The sequence below is a fragment of the Trachypithecus francoisi genome, unplaced genomic scaffold (assembly GCF_009764315.1).
Source record: "Trachypithecus francoisi isolate TF-2019V2 unplaced genomic scaffold, Tfra_2.0 Lachesis_group14, whole genome shotgun sequence".
NCBI classification, from domain to species: Eukaryota; Metazoa; Chordata; class Mammalia; order Primates; family Cercopithecidae; genus Trachypithecus; species Trachypithecus francoisi.
Window position 1 is genome coordinate 45,384,327 of NW_022681459.1, and position 20,171 is coordinate 45,404,497.

Consider the following 20,171-nt stretch of genomic DNA (forward strand, 5'->3'; position numbering starts at 1 on the left):
CACTTCAAATTCTGTTTTCCAGTAGCTATGTTACAGAAGTAAATTTAATTTAATAACATTTTTATTTAACTCAATATATATAAAATATTATCATTAATCAATAAAAACATTACTGAGATAGTTTATAGTCTTTTTTTTTTTTTAAGTATTCAGTCTTTGAAACCCGGGGTATAATTTCTACTTTCAGCATATCTCAATTTGGATGCTAAATTCTTGGTAGAAATAGCTAATCTGTACCGAGATTTCATAAAATTGATAGTTGAACAAAGTACATCCACATACCCAAATTGTTGCACACACACTTAAAAGTTTTCTAAGAATAGGAATGAGTATCTGTTCTGAAATTAAAATAGATAGAGAGTTGAAATTCAGTTCCTTAGCCACAGTAGCCACATTTCAAGGGCTCTGCCAGCCACATGCGGTTCGTGGTTCCCTTGATGGGCACGAAGATTCATAAACTCCTGGCCAGGCGTGGTGGCTCGCGCCTGTAATCCCAGCACTTCCCTGGGAGGCCGAGGCAGGTGGATTACCTGAGGTCAGGAGTTCGAGACCAGCCTGGCCAACGTGGTAAAACCCTGTCTCTATTAAAAATACAAAAATTCGGCTGGGCGTGGTGGTTCATGCGTGCAATCCCAGCACTTTGGGAGGCTGAGGCAGGCGGATCACGAGGTCAAGAGATCGAGACCATCCTGGCCAACATAGTGAAACCCCGTCTCTACTAAAAATACAAAAATTAGCCAGGCATGGTGACACGCACCTGTAATCCCAGCTACTCGGGAGGCTGAGGCAGGTGAATCACTTGAACCCAGGAGGCAGAGGTTGCAGTGAGCTGAGATCACGCCACTGCACTCTAACTTGGCGACAGAGCAAGACTCTGTCTCAAAAAAAAAAAGAAAAGAAAAGAAAAGAAAAAAAACTACAAAAATTAGCTGGGCGTGGTGGCAGGCACCTGTAATCCCAGCTGCTCGGGAGGCTGAGGCAGGAGAATCACTTGAACCTGGGAGGTGGAGGTTGCAGTGAGCCGAGATTGAGCCACTGTGCTCCAGCCTGGGTGACAGAGTAAGACTCCATCTCAAAGTAAGTAAATAAATAAATAAACCAACAAACAAACTCTTTAAGGCCAGGACAACACTCCTAATCCCTCTGCTCTCCCCTCTTCCCCCACTCACATCGTATTGTAATTGTCCATTTTGGAGTTTCTCAGTCTCTGCACTACAGACATTTGGACCAGATCATTCTTTGTGGCAGTGTGGGGTGGGGTTGTCCCGTGCATTGTAGGATGTTTAGCAGCATCCCCGGCCTCTACCAAGGAGATGCCAGTAGCATCCCCTCCCCAAGTCCTGACAACCAAAAATGTCCCCAGGCATTGCCAACTGTCCCCTAGGGGTGCAGTCTTCTCTATGAAGAACACTGATCTACTGTGGGGTGAGAGAGGGGTGAGACTAAGCCAATTCTCTCCATCTCCCAGGTATCTGTCCAGTGCCTGATGCACAAAGGTGCCCAAGCCTGAACCTGAACAGAAGAGGCTTACTCCACCCTGAGACTCTCGTCTTCCAGGAAGCCTTCCACAATGCCTTAGCCCAGTTACTGTTTCTGCTGGGCTCCCACAGCCTGCTGCGCTCACCGCTGGCACAGTCCCCTCCAAGGGTAGGAAATGGGCCTTGCTCACTGTGTTTTCAAGGCCTAGCCCGCAAGTTGGTATACAGACCTGAGAAACAGGGATGACTTAGGCTGAAAGCCATGCAAGGCCAGTTTTACCCATTTTAATTCAGGGCTTCCTCATCCCAGCAAAGGTGATAATATCAGTGACAGTTCCATTTATACACCAGGCAATGAGCTAATATCCACGGGATTCAGAGAGGGAAACTGAGCCTTACACAGGTGAAGCTTGTCCTGGATTCCAATGACCTCGAGGCTTAAAATTCCTGGTTCCTCCTCTTATGGATTAAATGAAGTCATGCATGAAAAAAGACATTTGTAATACATATCAAACAAATATTTATACCTGGAACATATAAAGAGTTCTGTGAAATCAATAAAAAAAAAAAGGACAGGCAACACAATAGAAAAATGGGAACGTCTGAAGATATACTTCATAAAAGAGGTTATCTAAGTAGTCAATAAGCATATGAAAGGTGCTCAAACTCAAACCCATGGGGAAAAAAAGGAAATTTAAAGTACATTGTGGGATCATTACATAACCAAATAACTAAAAAGAGAAAAGGATACCAAGTGTTGGCAAGGATGTAATGCAACCAGAACTTTCATACTCTGCTGGCGGGATGGAAACCTGGTACAACCCCTTTGGAAAACTCTGGCTTAACTGAGACAAAGACTGAATGTGCACCTTCTCTACAACCCAGTAATTCTACTGCTGATTACACATCACAAGAAATGCATTCAACTGTTCACCAAAAGGCACATATCAAAATGTTCCCAGTGGTACGATCGTAACTGCCCCCAACTGGACAGTATCCAAATGCCCATTGGCAACAGAGTGGATAAATAAGTAAATATAAATAAATAGATATGTACTAAACAGCCAGGAGAAAGAACAAACCAGAACCTTAGGCAATAACAACACCTGTGATGCACAAAAGAAGTCGGCACAAGAGAGACCATAACGCATGGTTCTGTCAGAGGCATTGGAACCACAGCGACTCCATCTCTCCAATACGCGCTGGGTAAATGAGGCTGAGACCTGCTGGGCTGCATTCCCAAGAGGTCAGGCATTCTTAGTCACAAAGACAGGAAGTCAGCAGGACTGGTTTCATAAGATACAGGTCATAAAGACCCCACTAATAAAACAGGATACAATAAAGAAGCCGGACAAAACCCGCCAAAACCAAGATGGCAACAAAAGTGACCTCTGGTCATTCTCACTGCTCATTATAGGCCAATTATAATGCATGGGCATGCTAAAAGACACTCCCACCACCAGCGCCATGACAGTTTACAAATGCCATAGCAACGCCAGAAGTTACCCTGTATGGTCTAAAAAGGTGAGGAACCCTCAGTTTGAGAACTGCCCACTCCTTTCCCCTTATTTAGCATACGATCAAGAAATAACCATAAATATAGCCAACCAGCAGTCCGCTGGGCTGCTTTGTCTATGCTGTAGCCATTCTACTGTTTGTTTACTTCCTTAGTAAACTTGCTTTCACGTTATGAATTCACCCTGAATTCTTTCTTTTTTTCTTTTTTTTCTGAGATGGAGTCTTGCTCTGTTGCCCAGGTTGGAGTACAGTGGTGCAATCTTGGCTCATGCAAGCTCCGCCTCCTGGGTTCATGCCATTCTCCTGCCTCAGCCTCCCGAGTAGCTGGGACTACAGGCGCCCGCCACCATGCCCGGCTAATTTTTCGTATTTTTAGTAGAGACGGGGGTTTCACCGTGTTAGCCAGGATGGTCTCGATCTCCTGACCTCATGATCTGCCCGCCTTGGCCTCCCGAAATGCTGGGATTACAGGCATGAGCCACTGCACCCAGCCTCATCCTGAATTCCTTCTTGCACAACGTCTAAGAACCCTCTCTTGGGGACTGAATCAGGACCCCGTTCCAGTAATAGTTCCATGGATATAAAGGACAAAAGCAGGTGAAATTCTAGGGGGAGATGTCAGGATGGTGGTTACCCCTGGTGGGGGAAGAGGTAACTGGAGGGGGAGCAAGGTGTCCTGGGGCAGGGAGGGGCGCTATGTACATTCAGCTACTGATCTAGGTGCTCGTCACACGGACACGCTCGTCTTTTGAAAATTCATTGAGCTGTATGTTTATGAAGTATGCACTTTTCTGTAACATGCTAGACTTGAATAAAAATAGTCTTAAAGAATCACACTTTCAGCAAGCTTGGTGGCTCACACCTGTAATTTCAGCACTTTGGGAGGCTGAGGCAAGAGGATCACTTCAAGACCAAAAGCTGGAGGCTGCAGTGAGCCATGGTTACACCACTGCACTCCAGCCTGGGCAACAGAGAGACTTTTGTCTCCTAAAAAAAGGAAATTAATGGCCTGGCACGGTGGCTCATGCCTGTAATCTCAGCACTTTGGGAGGCCAAGGCAGGAGGATCACCTGAGGTCAGGAGTTCAAAACCAGCCTAGCCAACATGGTAAAACCCTGTTTCTACTAAAAAATACAAAAATTAGCCGGGTATGGTCGTAGGCACCTGTAATCCCAGCTACTCAGGAGACTGAAGCAGGGAGAACTGCTTGAACCTGGAAGGTGGAGGTTGCAGTGGGCCGAGATTGTGCCACCGCACTCCAGCCTGGGTGACAGAGCAAGACTCTGTCTTGGAAAAAAGAAAGAAAAGAAAGAAAAAAGAAAGAAAGAAAATTAATTAAAGAATCACACATTGTCAAATGCTGAGGAATGGTGTTGCTGGCTGGAGTATGCTACCCGCCCCACTCCACCCCACACACCTTTCCCGGCTGCTGCAGAGGAACACACAAGACTCTTCTTATTCATTCAATCAACACTTGCAGGACGGCGCTCTCCCAGGGCTAGGCTCCGTGCCGGGTGCCAGGAACTTAAAGGCAATTGAGTTTCAGCCTCTGATCATGCCACCCACACCCCAGCTCCTGGCATGGACACCTCCCAGACCCACATTCAATAAATGAGCAGCCAGGCCACGGTGGCTTTTGATGAGATGCCAAGGAGGTAATGTCTGCATGTCTTCCTCTTTCTCTACAACCCATGAAAAAGTTTACAGGGTTTTTTCTTATGCGGGGCCAAACCCAGCCATTCTGGCACAGGTATCAGGAGGTCACACTTGGCTATTTGTCTTTGACCTAGATTGGGTCAAATGTTCATCTTTGAAGCAACACTGCAACCTAGGAACGAAATGCTGTGATTGGCTAGGCCTAGGTTACATGCCCTCTCTCCTCCCTCCAGCCCAGGAGATACTAGCACCCCTGGATGCTCCCCACAGGCTGACGTCTCCTGAATTGTCATCTGCAGCCCAAATCTCTCCTCACTTAGACGTAGGTGCCCACTCTCTTCCTCCCTGAATCTGGTCCTTTCCCCAGCATACCCCACCTGCAGCTGGTAGCAGCTCCATCCTTTCATGCTCATGCCAAAAACCTTGAAGGCAGCTTTGATTCTTCTTTCTCACCCTAATCCAATCCAGCAGCAAATCCTGTTAACTTCACCTTTAAAACAGAGCCAGAATCCGCCATTTCTCACCACCCGCACTGCCAGGCGTTTGTTTCAGGCGTTCACATCTTTTTATTTTTTTTATTTTTTTTATTTTTTTTATTTTTTTGAGACGGAGTCTCGCTCTGTTGCCCAGGCTGGAGTGCAGTGGCCGGATCTCAGCTCACTGCAAGCTCCACCTCCCGGGTTCACGCCATTCTCCTGCCTCAGCCTCCCCAGTAGCTGGGACTACAGGTGCCCGCCACCGCGCCCGGCTAATTTTTTGTATTTTTTTGTAGAGACGGGGTTTCACCGTGTTAGCCAGGATGGTCTCGATCTCCTGACCTCGTGATCTGCCCGTCTCGGCCTCCCAAAGTGCTGGGATTACAGGCTTGAGCCACCGTGCCCGGCCTCAGGCGTTCACTTCTTACCACTCTGGTCCAAGCCACCTCATCACCAGCTTTCCTGATTCTGCCCTTGTCTTATCAGTTGATTTTCAGCAAGCAGCCACAGTGACCTTAGGAAAACAGAAGTCAGGCCATTTGCTCCTGACTTCTCCTCTGCTCCGCACCCTCCCATGGCTCCCACTTTACTCAGGAAAAACCAGTCCTCATTTGCCTTCCAGGTTTGGCCCTGTCCCTTACCTTTCTGCCCCCAACCCCACTGGCCCCTGCCCCTTCTCCAGCCACACTGGCCCCCTTGCTCTCCCTCAAACACACAAGCACACTCCCTCCTCTGGGCCAGAGCCCTGGCTGCGCCTGCTGCCCGGATGCCCTTTCCGCAAACATCCACTTGGCTCACTCTCTCACCCTCCTGTCCTCTCTCACATCTCGCCTCTTCAAGGTCTCTTCTGATCAACCAGTTAATGCTGCAACCTGCCCCACCAACACGGCACTCCAGAAGCCCTCACCCTGCGTGATTTTTCTCCCCCAGCACTCACTGCCTTCTAACACATCATATGATATTACATATTCTGCATTCATTGTCTGGGGGCCTTGAATGCTCTGTTTACTGAGCACTGCAGCTCAGTAGGTGCTCAATTAATATTTACTGGATAGAGCTGTCACTCTGCACCCCTTCTCCTGAGGACACAGAATCCTCACAGGCCCCTCTCAGCATAGCAATCGTGAAATGGCCAACTTTCCACTAGTCTGTCACTTGGATTCCTGACAGCATTTCAAACTCAAGACAACTTGAACTCACAATGGGATCTCCTGAGCTTGGTTTCTCTTCCAGGCTTGCCTGTTGGAACAAGCCAGAAACCCAAGATCATCATGAACTTCTTCCTCCCCATGAACCCCTGATCCAATCACCACTGAGTCCTGTGCATTTACATGAACCCCTGATCCAATCACCACTGAGTCCTGTGCAAGTACATGAACCCCTGATCCAATCACCACTGAGCCCTGTGCATTTACATGAACCCCTGATCCAATCACCACTGAGCCCTGTGCATTTACATGAACCCCTGATCCAATCACCACTGAGCCCTGTGCATTTATATGAACCCCTGATCCAATCACCACTGGGTCCTGTGCATTTACAGGAACCCCTGATCCAATCACCACTGAGCCCTGTGCATTTACATGAACCCCTGATCCAATCACCACTGGGTCCTGTGCATTTACAGGAACCCCTGATCCAATCACCACTGAGTCTGGTGCATTACACTCACCGCCCCCAGGATCCAGCTGTTTCTCTCCATCACCAGCAGCCCAGTCCAAGTCCCCACTGTCCTCCACCTGATCATGCTTCCACCCCTGCCTGTCCCCATATGGTGGCATGTCACCCCCTGCCTTCACTACACTTCCAAAGCTTCCCACTGTCTTCAGGATGCAATTTCTTTACGTGGCTTAGAGGGGTGTCATGATCAGACCCCTTCTCCAGTCCAATGGACTTTCTATCAGCCCTAAGGGTGCCATGCATCCCTGGTTTTCTTATTTTCATTCTCAGTCACCTTCGACCCCTGGTGCAGACATATAACCTAGGCCTGGCCAATCACAGCATTTCATTCCCAGGCTGCAGTGTTGGTTCAAAGATGGACATTTGACCCAATCTAGGTCAACGAAACTCAACTGGAGACTTTTACAGAATTCTGTGGGGAGGCTAAGCAAGTAGGGTACAGGGCTGGAGGTGTGGGGGCCATCTCTAGTCACCACCTGCAAAGCCTGTGTGAGAGCAAAGCCAACCTAGGAAGGTGGAGCCAAGAGATGGAGACATAAATCCCTGAAATTAGTTGAGTCCTTGGATCTAGCCATACCTGAGGCTCACTTCTTACATAATTCAATAAATTTACCTTTTTGCTCAATGCTATGGTTTGTCTCTCAAGAGTCCTAGCTAACAGGTATGTCCATACCCTCTTCCCATCTTATCTTGGGCTGCTTGTTATCTCCTCAGCTCAAGTATCCCCTTCTCCAGGAAGCCTTCCCTGAATACCCTGACTAGATTAAGCTCTACCCTCCCGTGTCTCACAGTCCTCTCTGTCTACCACTCACCATTCTGTATGGTAAATGCTGTTTGCCCTTCTGTTTCCCATATTCCACTGTCAGTGCTCACGGGCTGGGAGGCACCGCAGTCCGGTGGGGTTTTTTCTTCTCTTTCTTTTTTCCTACACTTATCACAGAGCCTGACACTGAGAGGCATTCATATTTTACTTTTTGAGATCATTTTGCTCACCAGTAAGTTTCCTCAGATATCAGGGAGTAGTGAAAAAAGAATGGGTTTTGCAGAAAGATGCACCTGAGTGTGAATTCCCCACCTATCAGCTTTGTGACTTCAGGTAAATCACTTAACCTCTCTGGGCCTCATTTTTCTTATCTGTGAATTGGGAGAGCAGCTAAGTACATGGAAGGGCTTTACTACCTTATTAGAGTCCAGTTAAGTGTTTAATCAATGATAGTTCCTGGCTCTACTTTCTTTCTCCAGGGACTGCTCATGCAATCCTCCCACCTCAGGCCCCAAAGTAGAGAGGACCACAGGTACACACCACCACACCCGGCTAATTTTGTTTATTTTTTGGCAAGATGAGGTCTCTCTATGTTGTCCAGGCTGGTCTCAAACTCCTGGGCTAACGTGATCCACCCTCCTCGGCCTCCCAAAGTGCTCAGATGACAGGTGTGAGCCACGGCGCCTGGCCTAGTTCCACCGTCTTATCTGAAGGCCTGGGGTGATGGCCCAGGCCAGTCATCAACTCTGACTTCCGCCTCAACAACGTGGATGTGAGTTTCCACACAAAATGTGACTCTAGAGTATCTTTATTAACATGTCAGAAGGTTTTCTGACGTTTTTGCTTATGAAGCCTTCAGCTAACTTCCCTCTTCCCCAGGCCCCAACTGCAGTTTATGGCTTTTCTGATTGCATGACTTTCCACTTCTTTGTTGTGGAGGTTTTGCAATGGCTGACAGCCAAAAAGTGAAAAGGCTTGACCAAGAACAAAGCGAGCAAGAAATAAATACTTGCTGGATGTAATGTTCCTCAACAAGATGGCCTCAACCTTTTTTTGTGGTTCATCCAGGAAGCATGAGGCCTTTATCCAGGTAACATTTTGGGCATATTACTAGGGGCAGCAGTTGGCTCTAGGTGGGGGTTTTCAGAGCAGAATCTGCCAGCCCCAGTTCTACGGTAGCGCATAGTAGGAATCCAGTTTCCTGAGCATTCGCCTGCTCCTCTGTTTCCTTCCTGGACAGACTGTGATATCTTCTTCCTTTTCACTCACTCCTAGAAGCAGGAAGAACCGGAAGAATTGCAAAGGCTTTAAGAGCTGCTCAGAGTATGAACACTTAAACAATCACGGGGAGAAACCCACAAGAGAGAAGGGGCATGATCTCATGGTTCACTGTTTTGGGGGGCAGATTCACAGTTGGGGAACAGCCTTTTCCTAATGGTGCAGGGCTTTGGGGAACCTGGGTCTTATGGAAAACATTTCCATCTGCAGACTTGCCCGGCCATTACCAGGAAGCAAAATGCCATGGGAAGAGTCCCTTAACTTCTCTGAGCCTCAGTTTCCTCATCTGTAAAATGGGTGAAGAACAACAAAATCTTCATTGCTATGAATTACTGAGCACTTCTATGCATTAGGTGCCACATAACGATTATCTGTCACCCACAAAATAATCACTATTATGATCCCTGTTGCACAGATGAGGAAACTGAGGACCAGAGAGAAGTGTCTGGCCCAAGGTCTCAAAGCTCATGCATAAGCCATTTGGAGTTCTAACTCAAGTGTGTCTGACTTGAGAGTTGCTATCATCCCACAACAACAGGCCTCCTCTTGATGCCTGCCTCCTGGGTCACTGTGAGTTTCCAACGCCATCACACACACAAAAGATAAAGATACTCCCTGAGGCACCTGTTTGCTCAGGAACCAGCAAGCCATAGGTATTGGGGAGGCGACTGGCTGGAAACAAATACAAGTCCTTTGGATCTTCACTGTCTGCTTTTCTCCTGGGCTCCCCTCGTGCCCAGTCCTGAGTAGAGAGGGTCCCAGAGAACAGAAATGAGGAAAAGGCAACAGTGAGTAACTGCATCCTTGCAATGAAGGAGTGCCCACCAGCATCCTCACCCCCCAGAATGTAGGCTCCCAACCACGAGTTGCACTGTGCCTATCACCTCCCACCACAACTCCAGCCCTGCCAGGAACTCACCACCAACCAGGAGAACCCAACCAGAAGGGGGCTGGGAGGAGCCGTCCTTTCCTACCCGCTCTCGGAGGGGCTGCATGCCATTGGCTTTCTGGACCATAAAATGAGACATACCATGAACTTCCCCCACCCTGTCCATCCAGGGACCATCTAAGGGACTCCAGCACGAGGACACAGTCCACAACCTCTAAAATTTGAGCCCTCCCTACGAAGACCTGTCTCCACTCAGTCTCATTTCCTATCACACACCCTAGATGCAGGGGTAAGAATCTAGGTTGACTCCCGCCCCTCCACTTCCCCAGACAAGTGGTCCAATTCCCCCGTGCCCCATGTCTTTCATCTGGAAAATGGGAATAACACAGCACTTCCCTGGAGGTTAAGATGAATTTGCACCTAGGAAGTCCTCAGCAGAGTAACTGACACACACTAGGGCATCCATAAACACTGGCTGTGACTATTACGACTTTGACACGGAATGCCTTCTTGACCCCGTACTGATACTATTCCTTCTTCCCACAATGCCTCCTTTCCCTTTTTGCCTCTTCTCCCAAATAATTACGGCGATAACAGTAATCATCACACATACCAATTGCTAAGGGCCTCCTACTTGCAAGACCATGCACAGAATGCTTCCCAAAGACCATCTCCTTCCTGGTGCATCCTCCCGAGACGGCAACACTATCATTTCTATACTTCCCCTTGTGTCCATCTAAAACATCAGCTCTCCCAGGGCAGGAGGAACAGGGTCTCTCCTGCTCACTGCTGGATTCCCGGCATCCAGCATAAAGCAGGCACACAGGAGGTGCTCAGTATTCACTACATAAATGAGACCTCACTGAATCCTCACAAAAACCCACTGCTGTAAGTGAGGATGGTATTCTTTTAAAATGAAGATGCAAAGGACACAAAAAAAAAAGATTAAGGAAATTATTCAAGGCTGCATCACACCAAATGGCAAAACGCAGACATGAACCTGGGGCTGTGGAGTGCTAAATTCACACTCTTACTAATTAAGGAAAATCCACGTTCCAAACGGGGCTCCACCCCGTACGCCTTGGAAGGCTTCTCTGACAGCTGCCACTGACAACGATGGAGCTGGTCTTCTTGAAACACCATCAAAGCTGGACTTTGAAAGTAACATTCCTGGGAAACTCTCTGTACCAGCAAAACCCCAAGTCAGATCTATAGGAGCTTGTGGGTCAGCACAGGAGATTGACGCCCAAGTAATGGGATAATTTGCAGAATGAAACAAGAGCTTGGGCCAGGCACAGTGGCTCACGCCTGTAATCCCAGCACTTTGGGAGGCCGAGGCAGGCGGATCACGAGGTCGGGAGATGGAAACCATCCTGGCAAACACGGTGAAACCCGGTCTCTACTAAAAAAACAAAAAATTAGCTGGGCGTGGTGGCGGCCACCTGCAGTCCCAGATACTTGGGAAGCTGAGGCAGGAGAATGGCATGAACCCAGGAGGCAGAGCTTGCAGTGAACTGAGATCGCACCACTGCACTCCAGCCTGGGTCACAGAGCGAGAGGTAGGCCGGGCACGGTGGCTCAAGCCTGTAATCCCAGCACTTTGGGAGGCCGAGACGGGCGGATCACGAGGTCAGGAGATCGAGACCATCCTGGCTAACATGGTGAAACCCTGTCTCTACTAAAAATACAAAAACTAGCCGGGCGAGGTGGCGGGCGCCTGTAGTCCCAGCTACTCGGGAGGCTGAGGCAGGAGAATGGCGTAAACCTGGGAGACGGAGCTTGCAGTGAGCTGAGATCCGGCCACTGCACTCCAGTCCAGGCGACAGAGCGAGACTCCGCCTCAAAAAAAAAAAAAAAAAGACTCTGTCTCAAAAAAAAAAAAAAAGAAACAAGAGCTTGGTTAGGGGAAGCAAGTCATGTCATCATCTGAGCTGAGTCTAAAAGAATGCCAGCATTTTAACGTGCAGAAGTTGGAGGAAGCATCCCAAGTAGAAGGAACAGCTCGAGCAGAGGGCAGAAGTGTGAAAGCACACTGGAAATGTGGAGAATGGCAAGGAATTCACTGTGAACAGAACAGTCTCTGTGGAGGAAGGGAAAGTAAATAATCATGGCAATAAGAATAACAACAATAATAGGAAGACTAAGCCAGGCACAGTGGCTCATGCCTATAATTCCAAGCATTTTGGGAGGCCGAGGTGGGAGAATTACTTGAGACAAGGAGTTCAAGACCAGCCTGGGCAACATAGCAAGACCCCGTCTCTAAAAAAAAAAAAAAAATTAAATTAGCCAAGCGTGGTGGTGCGTACTTGTAGTCCCTGCTACTTGGGAGGGTGAGATCACTTGAGCCCAGGAATTCAAGGCTGCAGCAAGCTATGATCATGCCACAGCAATCCAGCCTGGGTGACAGAGCAAAACCCTGTCTTAAAAAAATAAAAAATAAAAAAATAAAAAGCAAACATGCATATAGTGCTTACTGTGTGCCTGGGGGGTTTCTACACACTTTACAAATATTTGTGCTTTTTTTTTTTTTTTTTTTTGAGACAAGGTCTCGCTCTGTCGCCCAGGCTGGAGTGTAGTGGCGCTATCTTGGCTCACTGTAACTTCCACCTCCCGGGTTCAAGCGATTCTCCTGCCTCAGCCTCCCGAGTAGCTGGGACTACAAGTGTGTGCCACCATGCCTGGCTAATTTTTTGTATTTTTTTTTTAGTAGAGATGGGGTTTCACCGTGTTAGCCAGGATGGTCTTGATCTCCTGACCTTGTGATTCACCCACCTCGGCCTCCCAAAGTGCTGGCATTAGAGGCGTGAGCCACCATGCCCAGCCATTTTTTTTTTTTTTGAGACAGAGTCTCGCTCTGTCTGTCACCCAGGCTGGAATGCAGTGGCACAATCTCGGCTCACTGCAACCTCCATCTCCCAGGTTCAAGTGATTCTCCTGCCTCAGCCTCCTTGAGTAGCTGGGATTACAGGCTTGAGCCACCATGCCTGGCTAATTTTGTATTTTTAGTAGAGATGGGGTTTCACCATGTTGGCCAGGCTGGTCTCAAACTCCTGACCTCAGGAGGAGGTCTAGACTTCCCAAAGTGCTAGGATTACAGGCATCAGCCACCATGCCCGGCCGAGTTTCATTTCTTAGGTCTCACCCACAGGAGTGAAAGAAAATATCATGTAGCTGGAGGAAAGAGTATCAGTAATGTTCATGAATAAACATCAAAGTGTATTATTATCTTTAAGAATTACCGAAAGGAATTTCAATTAAAATCAATTATCCAAGCTGGTCTCGAACTCCTGACCTTAGGTGATCCGCCTGCCTTCACCTCCCAATCACTCATTTAATCCTTACAACTAATATATGAGGACAGTGCTCTGTCATTCCATTTTACAGCTGAGGAAGCCAAGGCACAGAAAGGTGGAGTCCTTGCCTGAGATCTCACAGCAGGTTTTAGTGCCGTGTGCTTCATCTGCTTCACCTGCTTCACCTCTACAACCCCAGCTCTCGACATGGGTTCTCTGACCAGCAGGAACAGCGCTTGGGAACCTACACAAAATGCAAATTATCAGGGCTCAAGGAGACCACGCTGAATGGGAATTCTGGAAGTGGGGGTAGAGCAACCTGTGTTGAACAAGCGCTCCATCCATGGTGAGGTCAGCCTCTGACCCCACAAACCTGACCACGCTCTGCAATCCACAGGACTGTGCCATGGGTACTACGCTTGAAGACCCCAAGGTCCTCAGAGAAGGAAGATTTTGTCCAGAGTCCTGCAGTAGGCAGAGGAGAGCAAACCAGGCCTCCAACCAGAATCTCCCATCTCTCAGAAGTGGGTGTCTACACGACAACCCCCGAAGGATGTCAAAGCAGACACCAGCTCAACACGCTCCCTGCACTACTCCCAGCTTCTGAGGCATGGAAGACCCAGACCCCATTACTTCCAAGTTATCTGCATGATCCAGAACAACTCACCTCAACTCTCTGGGACTCAGTTTCCCCATCTGTGAAAAGATGGGGCTGGACCCTCTTTCTTTCTCTCTCTCTCTCTCTCTTTCTCTTTCTTTCTTTCTTTGAGACAAGGTCTCACTCTGTCACCCAGGCTAGAGTGCAATGGTGTGATCTTGGCTCACTGCAGCCTTGACCTCCCAGGCTCAAGCAATCCTCCCACCTCAGCCTCCAAAGTATCTGGAAATAAAGCACGTGCCACCATGCCCGGCTGATTTTTGTACTTTTTTGTAGAGACAGGGTTTCGCCACATTGCTCAGGTTGGTCTTGAACCCCTGGGCTCACGCAAGTGATCCGCCCGCATTGTAGGTGTGAGCCACTGTGCCCGGCCTGGAGGCAAGACTCAATTTCTAATCTTGTTTTTCTTCCTAAAGCTCTTAGCCATCAAATGTGCACTGCTGGTCTACTGTGCACTTGAGCAGAGCAATGACCACGTAGCAGTATGAAGGGCAAAGGCACCTACTGCATGCAGCTTCCAGGAGTGCTCAGGGGCAGGGTAGCCGACACTCCCCCCGGACCCCAAACCAAATCAAACCAAAAGTAGCGTCTGCCTTCCTGCTGCTAGCCCAGACTTCCACTTCTTCCCCACAGCCCTGGGGCTGGGTGGGGAAGGGAGGGCCCTGGGGGCGTGGAAAGGGCGTGGGTTGAGGGGGAACCATGGCCTTATAGGGTGGCCTTGCCAGGTGCCTGACTTCACAGGGCCTCTGTCTTCCACATGGGAAATAGCTACTACCACTTTCTCACACCTCCAAGGGTTTCTGGCGGAGCCCCCGGGCTCTGCATGGGTCCGGATGGTTCTGTGTGAGAGAAAGGAAGGACCGTGCTGGCACGTGTGTGCGCTCGGGGTCGGCGGCGGGAAGGAAGGGGGAAGTGGTGCAGGTGGGGGCGGAAGAAGACAGAGAGAGACAAAAACAGAGAGAGGCAGAGACAGAGGGAGATAGAGACAGAGTCAGAGGAGAAGCAAAGATGGGAGTAGAACAGAAGGACTGACAGAGACAGGGAAAGACGTGAGTTGGGGGTATGGGTGGGAGGGAGAGAGAGGCAGGAAGAGACAAAAATAGAGACCAAGACAAATTGGGTACAGCAGCTCACATCTATAATCCCAGCACTTTGGGAGGCTGAGGCAGGTGGATTGCTTGAGCCCAGGAGTTCAAGACCAGCCTGGACAACATAGTGAGACCCCGTTTCTACAAAAAATAAAAAATGAACTAGGTGTGGTGGTCTGTACCTGTAACTCAAGAGGCTGAGGAAGGAGAATTGCTTGAGCCCAGGAGTTCAAGGCTGCAGTGAGCTACGATTGCACCATTGCACTCCAGCTTGGGCAACAGAGCAAGACAGACAGATGGAAAGAAGGAAGGAAGGAAGGAAGGGAGGGAGGGAGGGAGGGAGGAAGAGAAGGGAGGGAGGGAGGGAGGGAGAAGGAGAAGAACACCAGACAGAGAAGGAGAGGGATGAGGAGCAGAAGCAGCCTGGAGCAGGAACCTCAGCTCCCACACCATCAATGGACACCTACATCCCTGCACCCACATCTTAGCTACACAGCCATCCTGCCCTTCAGTCAAGACCCCTGGGGTTCCAGGGAAGAAGGGGAATGTTAAGAGAGAGGTCACTACTGGCCCAGCCCTCCCCAACCCCCTCACCTGTTGAGAGGCTCTCCAAATTCCAAGCTGCTGAAGACTACCTTCCCAATGTTAATTACATCCAGAACCCCCTTTAATCTGATTCATTTTTGTTCAATGGATTCAGTATTTTTAAAACATATTTTCAAGGGAAACTATAATCCGCTGGATTAAACTAAAAACATGCCCTAATTAAAACATTACTGCAAAAATAAAATCAAAGGAGGCAATGCTTTTTTATGCCTCCTGGCTGGAGTCGGCCGCCAGCCTAAGGAAGGATCCCCAAGGAGGCGGCTGCGTCCGATCTTTGTTAAACAAGAGGAGTCTGGGGAGAAGCACTGAAGACACGTTAGCACCTAATGGAGGCTTTCTCCAGAAAGTCATCAGAGGGCTTCACACTAGGCAACAGCAGCCTCCAGGGCAAAATGAAGTCCTTTGGCATAGCAATGAGGCTCTGTTGACTTAACTCCTGCCGACCTCCAATTTTATTATAACACCATCAATTCCCGCAACCCCCAACACACACACAAACACACTATAGTCTCTGTGTCCTGAACTCTACCAAACCAGGCCACAGGGTCTCACACCTCCGAACTTTTGCACTTGTGATTCTCTCTCCTCGGAAAACGTTTCCTGACCTCCTCTACAAAGCTAACTCCTGCTGGCATCATTTGCACCCTTTCCTCCAAGAAGCCTTCCCTGACTGCCTCCAGTACCTGTACCAGTAACCCCCAAGATGCTTAGCATCCTGCGTGGCTTCTGGTGCTGCGTCCCTGACGACTCCACGGAATGTGCAGGGCTGGGACCCCATCCTAGTCCCCACACCCTCTCAGAACCCAGCATGGTCCCCAAACTTCCAGCACAGGCTGCACAGGTATTTGTTGAGTAAACAGAAGGATCAATTGAGAAAGAAATGAAGGCACCAGAACATTCTGGGACAGAAGAAAATCTAAACAAAACCCTCTCTGTGCTCTGGGAAAAAGTTCTAGGCAGAAGCTCCTGTCCAGTAAGAATCAGGCGACTTGACTCAAATTGGCCTCACCTACTCACTGGTCCACAAACTCTGGGCCAATGGCCCAGCCTCTCTATTCAGTTTTCTTGCCTGTAAAGTGGAGACAGTAGTATTGCCTATGATAGAATTGAGCTAAGAAAAAAATAAACGTAAAGAGCTAAGTACCCAGAAAGCACTCAAATCCTCAAATCTTAACTGCAATCATTACTATTTTTATTAGCATCTAACACTCACCAAACCAAAGTTTTATAACTTGCAGGGATCCAAAAGATGATTAGAAAAGCGACTAGCAGACTTTCTTTTCAAAGGCCAGCAATGTGGGCCCTATGGTCTCTGTCACAACTACTCCAATCTGCTTTTGTTGCACAAGAGCAGCCACAGACAAAATGTCAATAAATAAGCATAGCTATGTTCCGATAAAACTTTATTTACAAATATGGGTAGTGGGCCGGATGTGGCCTATGAGTGGTAATCTGCCAATTTCTAACCCAGGCACTCACTATTCCAAATGTGGTCTTTAGACAAACACCATCAGAGGCCCCTGGAAGCTGGTTAGAAACATGGTCTTAGTCTCTGCCCCAAACCTGCTAATCAGAATCTACACTTTAGCCGCGCACGGTGGCTCATGCCTGTAATCCCAGCGCTATGGGAGGCTGAGGCAGGCAGATCACTTGAGGTCAGGAGTTTGAGACCAGCCTGGCCAACACAGTGAAATCCTGTCTCTACTAAAAATACAAAAATTAGTTGGGCACGGTGGCAGGCATCTGTAATCCCACCTACTTGGGAGGCTGAGGCAGGAGAATCGTTTGAACCTGAGAGGTGGAGGTTGCCGTGAGCCGAGATTGCACCACTGCACTCCAGCCTGGGCAACAAGATCGAAACTCTGTCTCAAAACAAAAAACAAAAAAAACCCTCACAAAAACACTGAATCTGCACTAAACAAGATCCCCAGGGGGATCGTACACATGTTAAGATCTGAGAGGCCTGAGTACTCAACTTCATAGGCTGACATCTCACGTCGGAGATGTGGGTTACTTTTTCTTGCCTGATGCCTCCACCAGAACATAAACTCCAGGACAACTAGGACCTCATTGCTTCTTAAATCTTGCACCCCAACATCCAGCTGAGGGTTCTCACGTGTCCTTATTCTAGTGGAAGACGTCACTCAGGGGCTATCTGTGCAGTGCTGGGATCAAGGCATGACTTCCACTGGCAGCCTCTGAAGTTGGGCAGATGGGCTTTGAGTCCTGGTGCTGAATCTCAGGCCTCTGTGACCTCAGGAAAGTGACTATTTCCGAGCCTTGGCTTCTGGGAAATGGTGTGGTCAATAACAAATATCTTCCTGTGGGGAATAACAGGTAGGTAGGGACCTGTACCTACAGATAAGGTGGCATGGCACCCTAGTGCCCAGAGACAGGAACTCCTCACCCAGGGAGTATGCAATGGAGACAACCTCTAGTCCCAACCTATAGTCCCAGCACTCTGGGAGGCTGAGGTGGGAGGATCGCTTGAGCCTGGGAGGCAGAGGTTGCAGTGAGCCGAAATCACGCCACTGCACTCCAGCTTGGGCAACAGAGCAAGACTCCATTTCAAAAAGGAATAAAAAGAAAAAAAAAAAGAGAAAAGAAAAAAAGGCCAGGTGCAGTGGCTCACACCTGTAATCCCAGTACTTTGGGAGGTCGAGGCGGGCAGATCACTTGAGATGAGGAGTTCGAGACCAGCCTGGCCAACATGGTGAAACCCCATCTCTATCAAAAAGTACCAAAATTAGCCGGGCATGATGGTAGGTGCCTGTAATCCCAGCTACTCGGGAGGCTGAGGCAGGAGAATCACTTGAACTGAGGAGGCAGAGGTTGAAGTGAGCTGAGATCATAGCACTGCACTCCAGCCTGGGGGACAGAACAAGACTCCATCTCAAAAAAAAAAAAAAAAAAAAAAAAATGCCTTGAGGGCTTAAAATGGCAGACAGGGTACTGGGAGGCCTCAGACAACCTCCAATGTCCTAGAAACACAGAACTGGAAGGGCTCTTGGAGATCATCGAAAAAAAAAAAAACAAACAAGGTGGCCAGGCATGATGGCTCACACCTGTAATCCCAGCACTTTGGGAGGCCAAGGCAGGCGGATCACAAGGTTAGGAGTTTAAGACCAGCCTGGCCAATGTGGTGAAACTCCATGTCTACTAAAAATACAAAAATTAGTCAGGCATGGTGGTGGGTGCCTGTAGTCCCAGCTACTCAGGAGGCTGAGGCAGAATCACTTGAACACGAGAGATGGAGGTTGCAGTGAGCACCATGGCACTTCAGCTTGGCAGACAGAGGAAGACTCTGTCTCGATTAAAAAAAAAAAAAAAGCTGGGTGTGGTGGCTCATGCCTGTAATCTCAGCACTTTGGAAGGCTGAGGCAGGTAGACGGCCTGAGGTCAGGAGTTCGAGACCAGCCTGGCCAACATGATAAAACTCGTCTCTACTAAAAATATAAAAATTAGCTGGGCGTGGTGGCACGTGCCTGTAATCCCAGCTACTCAGGAGGCTGAGGCAGGAGAATAGCTTGAACCCAGGAGGCGGAGGCTGCAAGGAGCTGAGATCATGCCATTGCACTTCAGCCTGGGTGACAAGAGCAAGACTTTGTCTCAAAAAAAAAAAAAAAAAATTGTTTTTAAAACAATGAAACTGCTTATTCAAGTGGTACCAGGCAGGCCTGAGGCATCCTCAGATCCCCTGAAGAGCCACACGTATGTGACAATGGGGAGTGGGGGGAACCACAGTGACCAGGAGAGCCCAGGCCATCTACGGGGCAGCTTCAGGCCACTCCAGTTTGGCCTAAGCTCCTGGGTTTCCAAGAGAAATGAGAAATCAGAATTTTTCTCTAGCAATGTTTGAATGTTGACTCAATTTTAAAAACACACACATAGCACAGGAGCTCAACAAAAAACATGGAGCAGGGTGAACTCACCCATTTAACACGTAGGGAAACTGGGGCTCAGAGAGGGGAAGCTCCTTGCCCAATGTCACACAGCAATTTGGAAGAAGAGTTGGGACTTGGCTGCTTCCACGCTCTGCTGTGCATGAGTGTGTGGGAATGGGAGGAACAGAGCGAGTAGGGAGGAGTGGGTGGGAATCTGGACTTTATAGGCCAAGAGTCCTGCATGTTCTGTCCATCAGGGAAGGAGTGTGGACAGAGGGATGGAGAGTGGATCAATATTTATTCAGAATAGTTATAACAACACCTGATATTTTCTGTGTGTTTTCTTTTTTTTTTTTTTTTTTTTTGAGACGGAGTCTCGCTCTGTCACCCAGGCTGGAGTGCAGTGGCCGGATCTCAGCTCACTGCAAACTCCGCCTCCCGAGTTTACGCCATTCTCCTGCCTCAGCCTCCCGAGTAGCTGGGACTACAGGCGCCCACCACCTCGCCCGGCTAGCTTTTTGTATTTTTTAGTAGAGACGGGGTTTCACCGTGGTAGCCAGGATGGTCTCAAACTCCTGACCTCGTGATCCGCCCATCTCGGCCTCCCAAAGTGCTGGGATTACAGGCTTGAGCCACCGCGCCCGGCCTTTCTGTGTGTTTTCTATGTGCTAGGCCTTTACGTGGAATATCAAGGAGGGGTAAGAATGAGAATTCAGAGTGCAGAGTCTGGGCTGGGTGTTGTGGCTCACGTCTGTAACCCCAGCACTTGAGAGGCTGAGGTGGGATGATCGCTTGAGCCCAGAAGTTCAAGGTTATAGTGAGCTATGATTGTGCCACTGCACTCCAGCCTCAGTAACAGAGCAAGACCCTGTCTCAAAAAAAAAGAGAGACTCTGGATCCAAAT

The 20,171-nt window shown here is 48.8% G+C and overlaps 2 protein-coding genes across 5 annotated transcripts in view; one reads left to right on the top strand and one right to left on the bottom strand.

Annotated features, from left to right (window-relative positions):
* The window catches only part of TPST2 (tyrosylprotein sulfotransferase 2), a 65,180-nt gene that overhangs the window by 39,927 nt on the left and 5,082 nt on the right, over window positions 1–20,171 (bottom strand). The window lies entirely within an intron of this gene.
* LOC117096537 (synapsin-1-like) overlaps window positions 1–20,171 on the top strand; it is a 32,228-nt gene that overhangs the window by 3,082 nt on the left and 8,975 nt on the right. Inside the window, exon 2 of the mRNA XM_033233950.1 lies at window positions 1,469–1,647. Coding sequence (XP_033089841.1) covers window positions 1,469–1,647 — 179 coding nt within the window. The remainder of the gene's footprint in view (window positions 1–1,468; window positions 1,648–20,171) is intronic.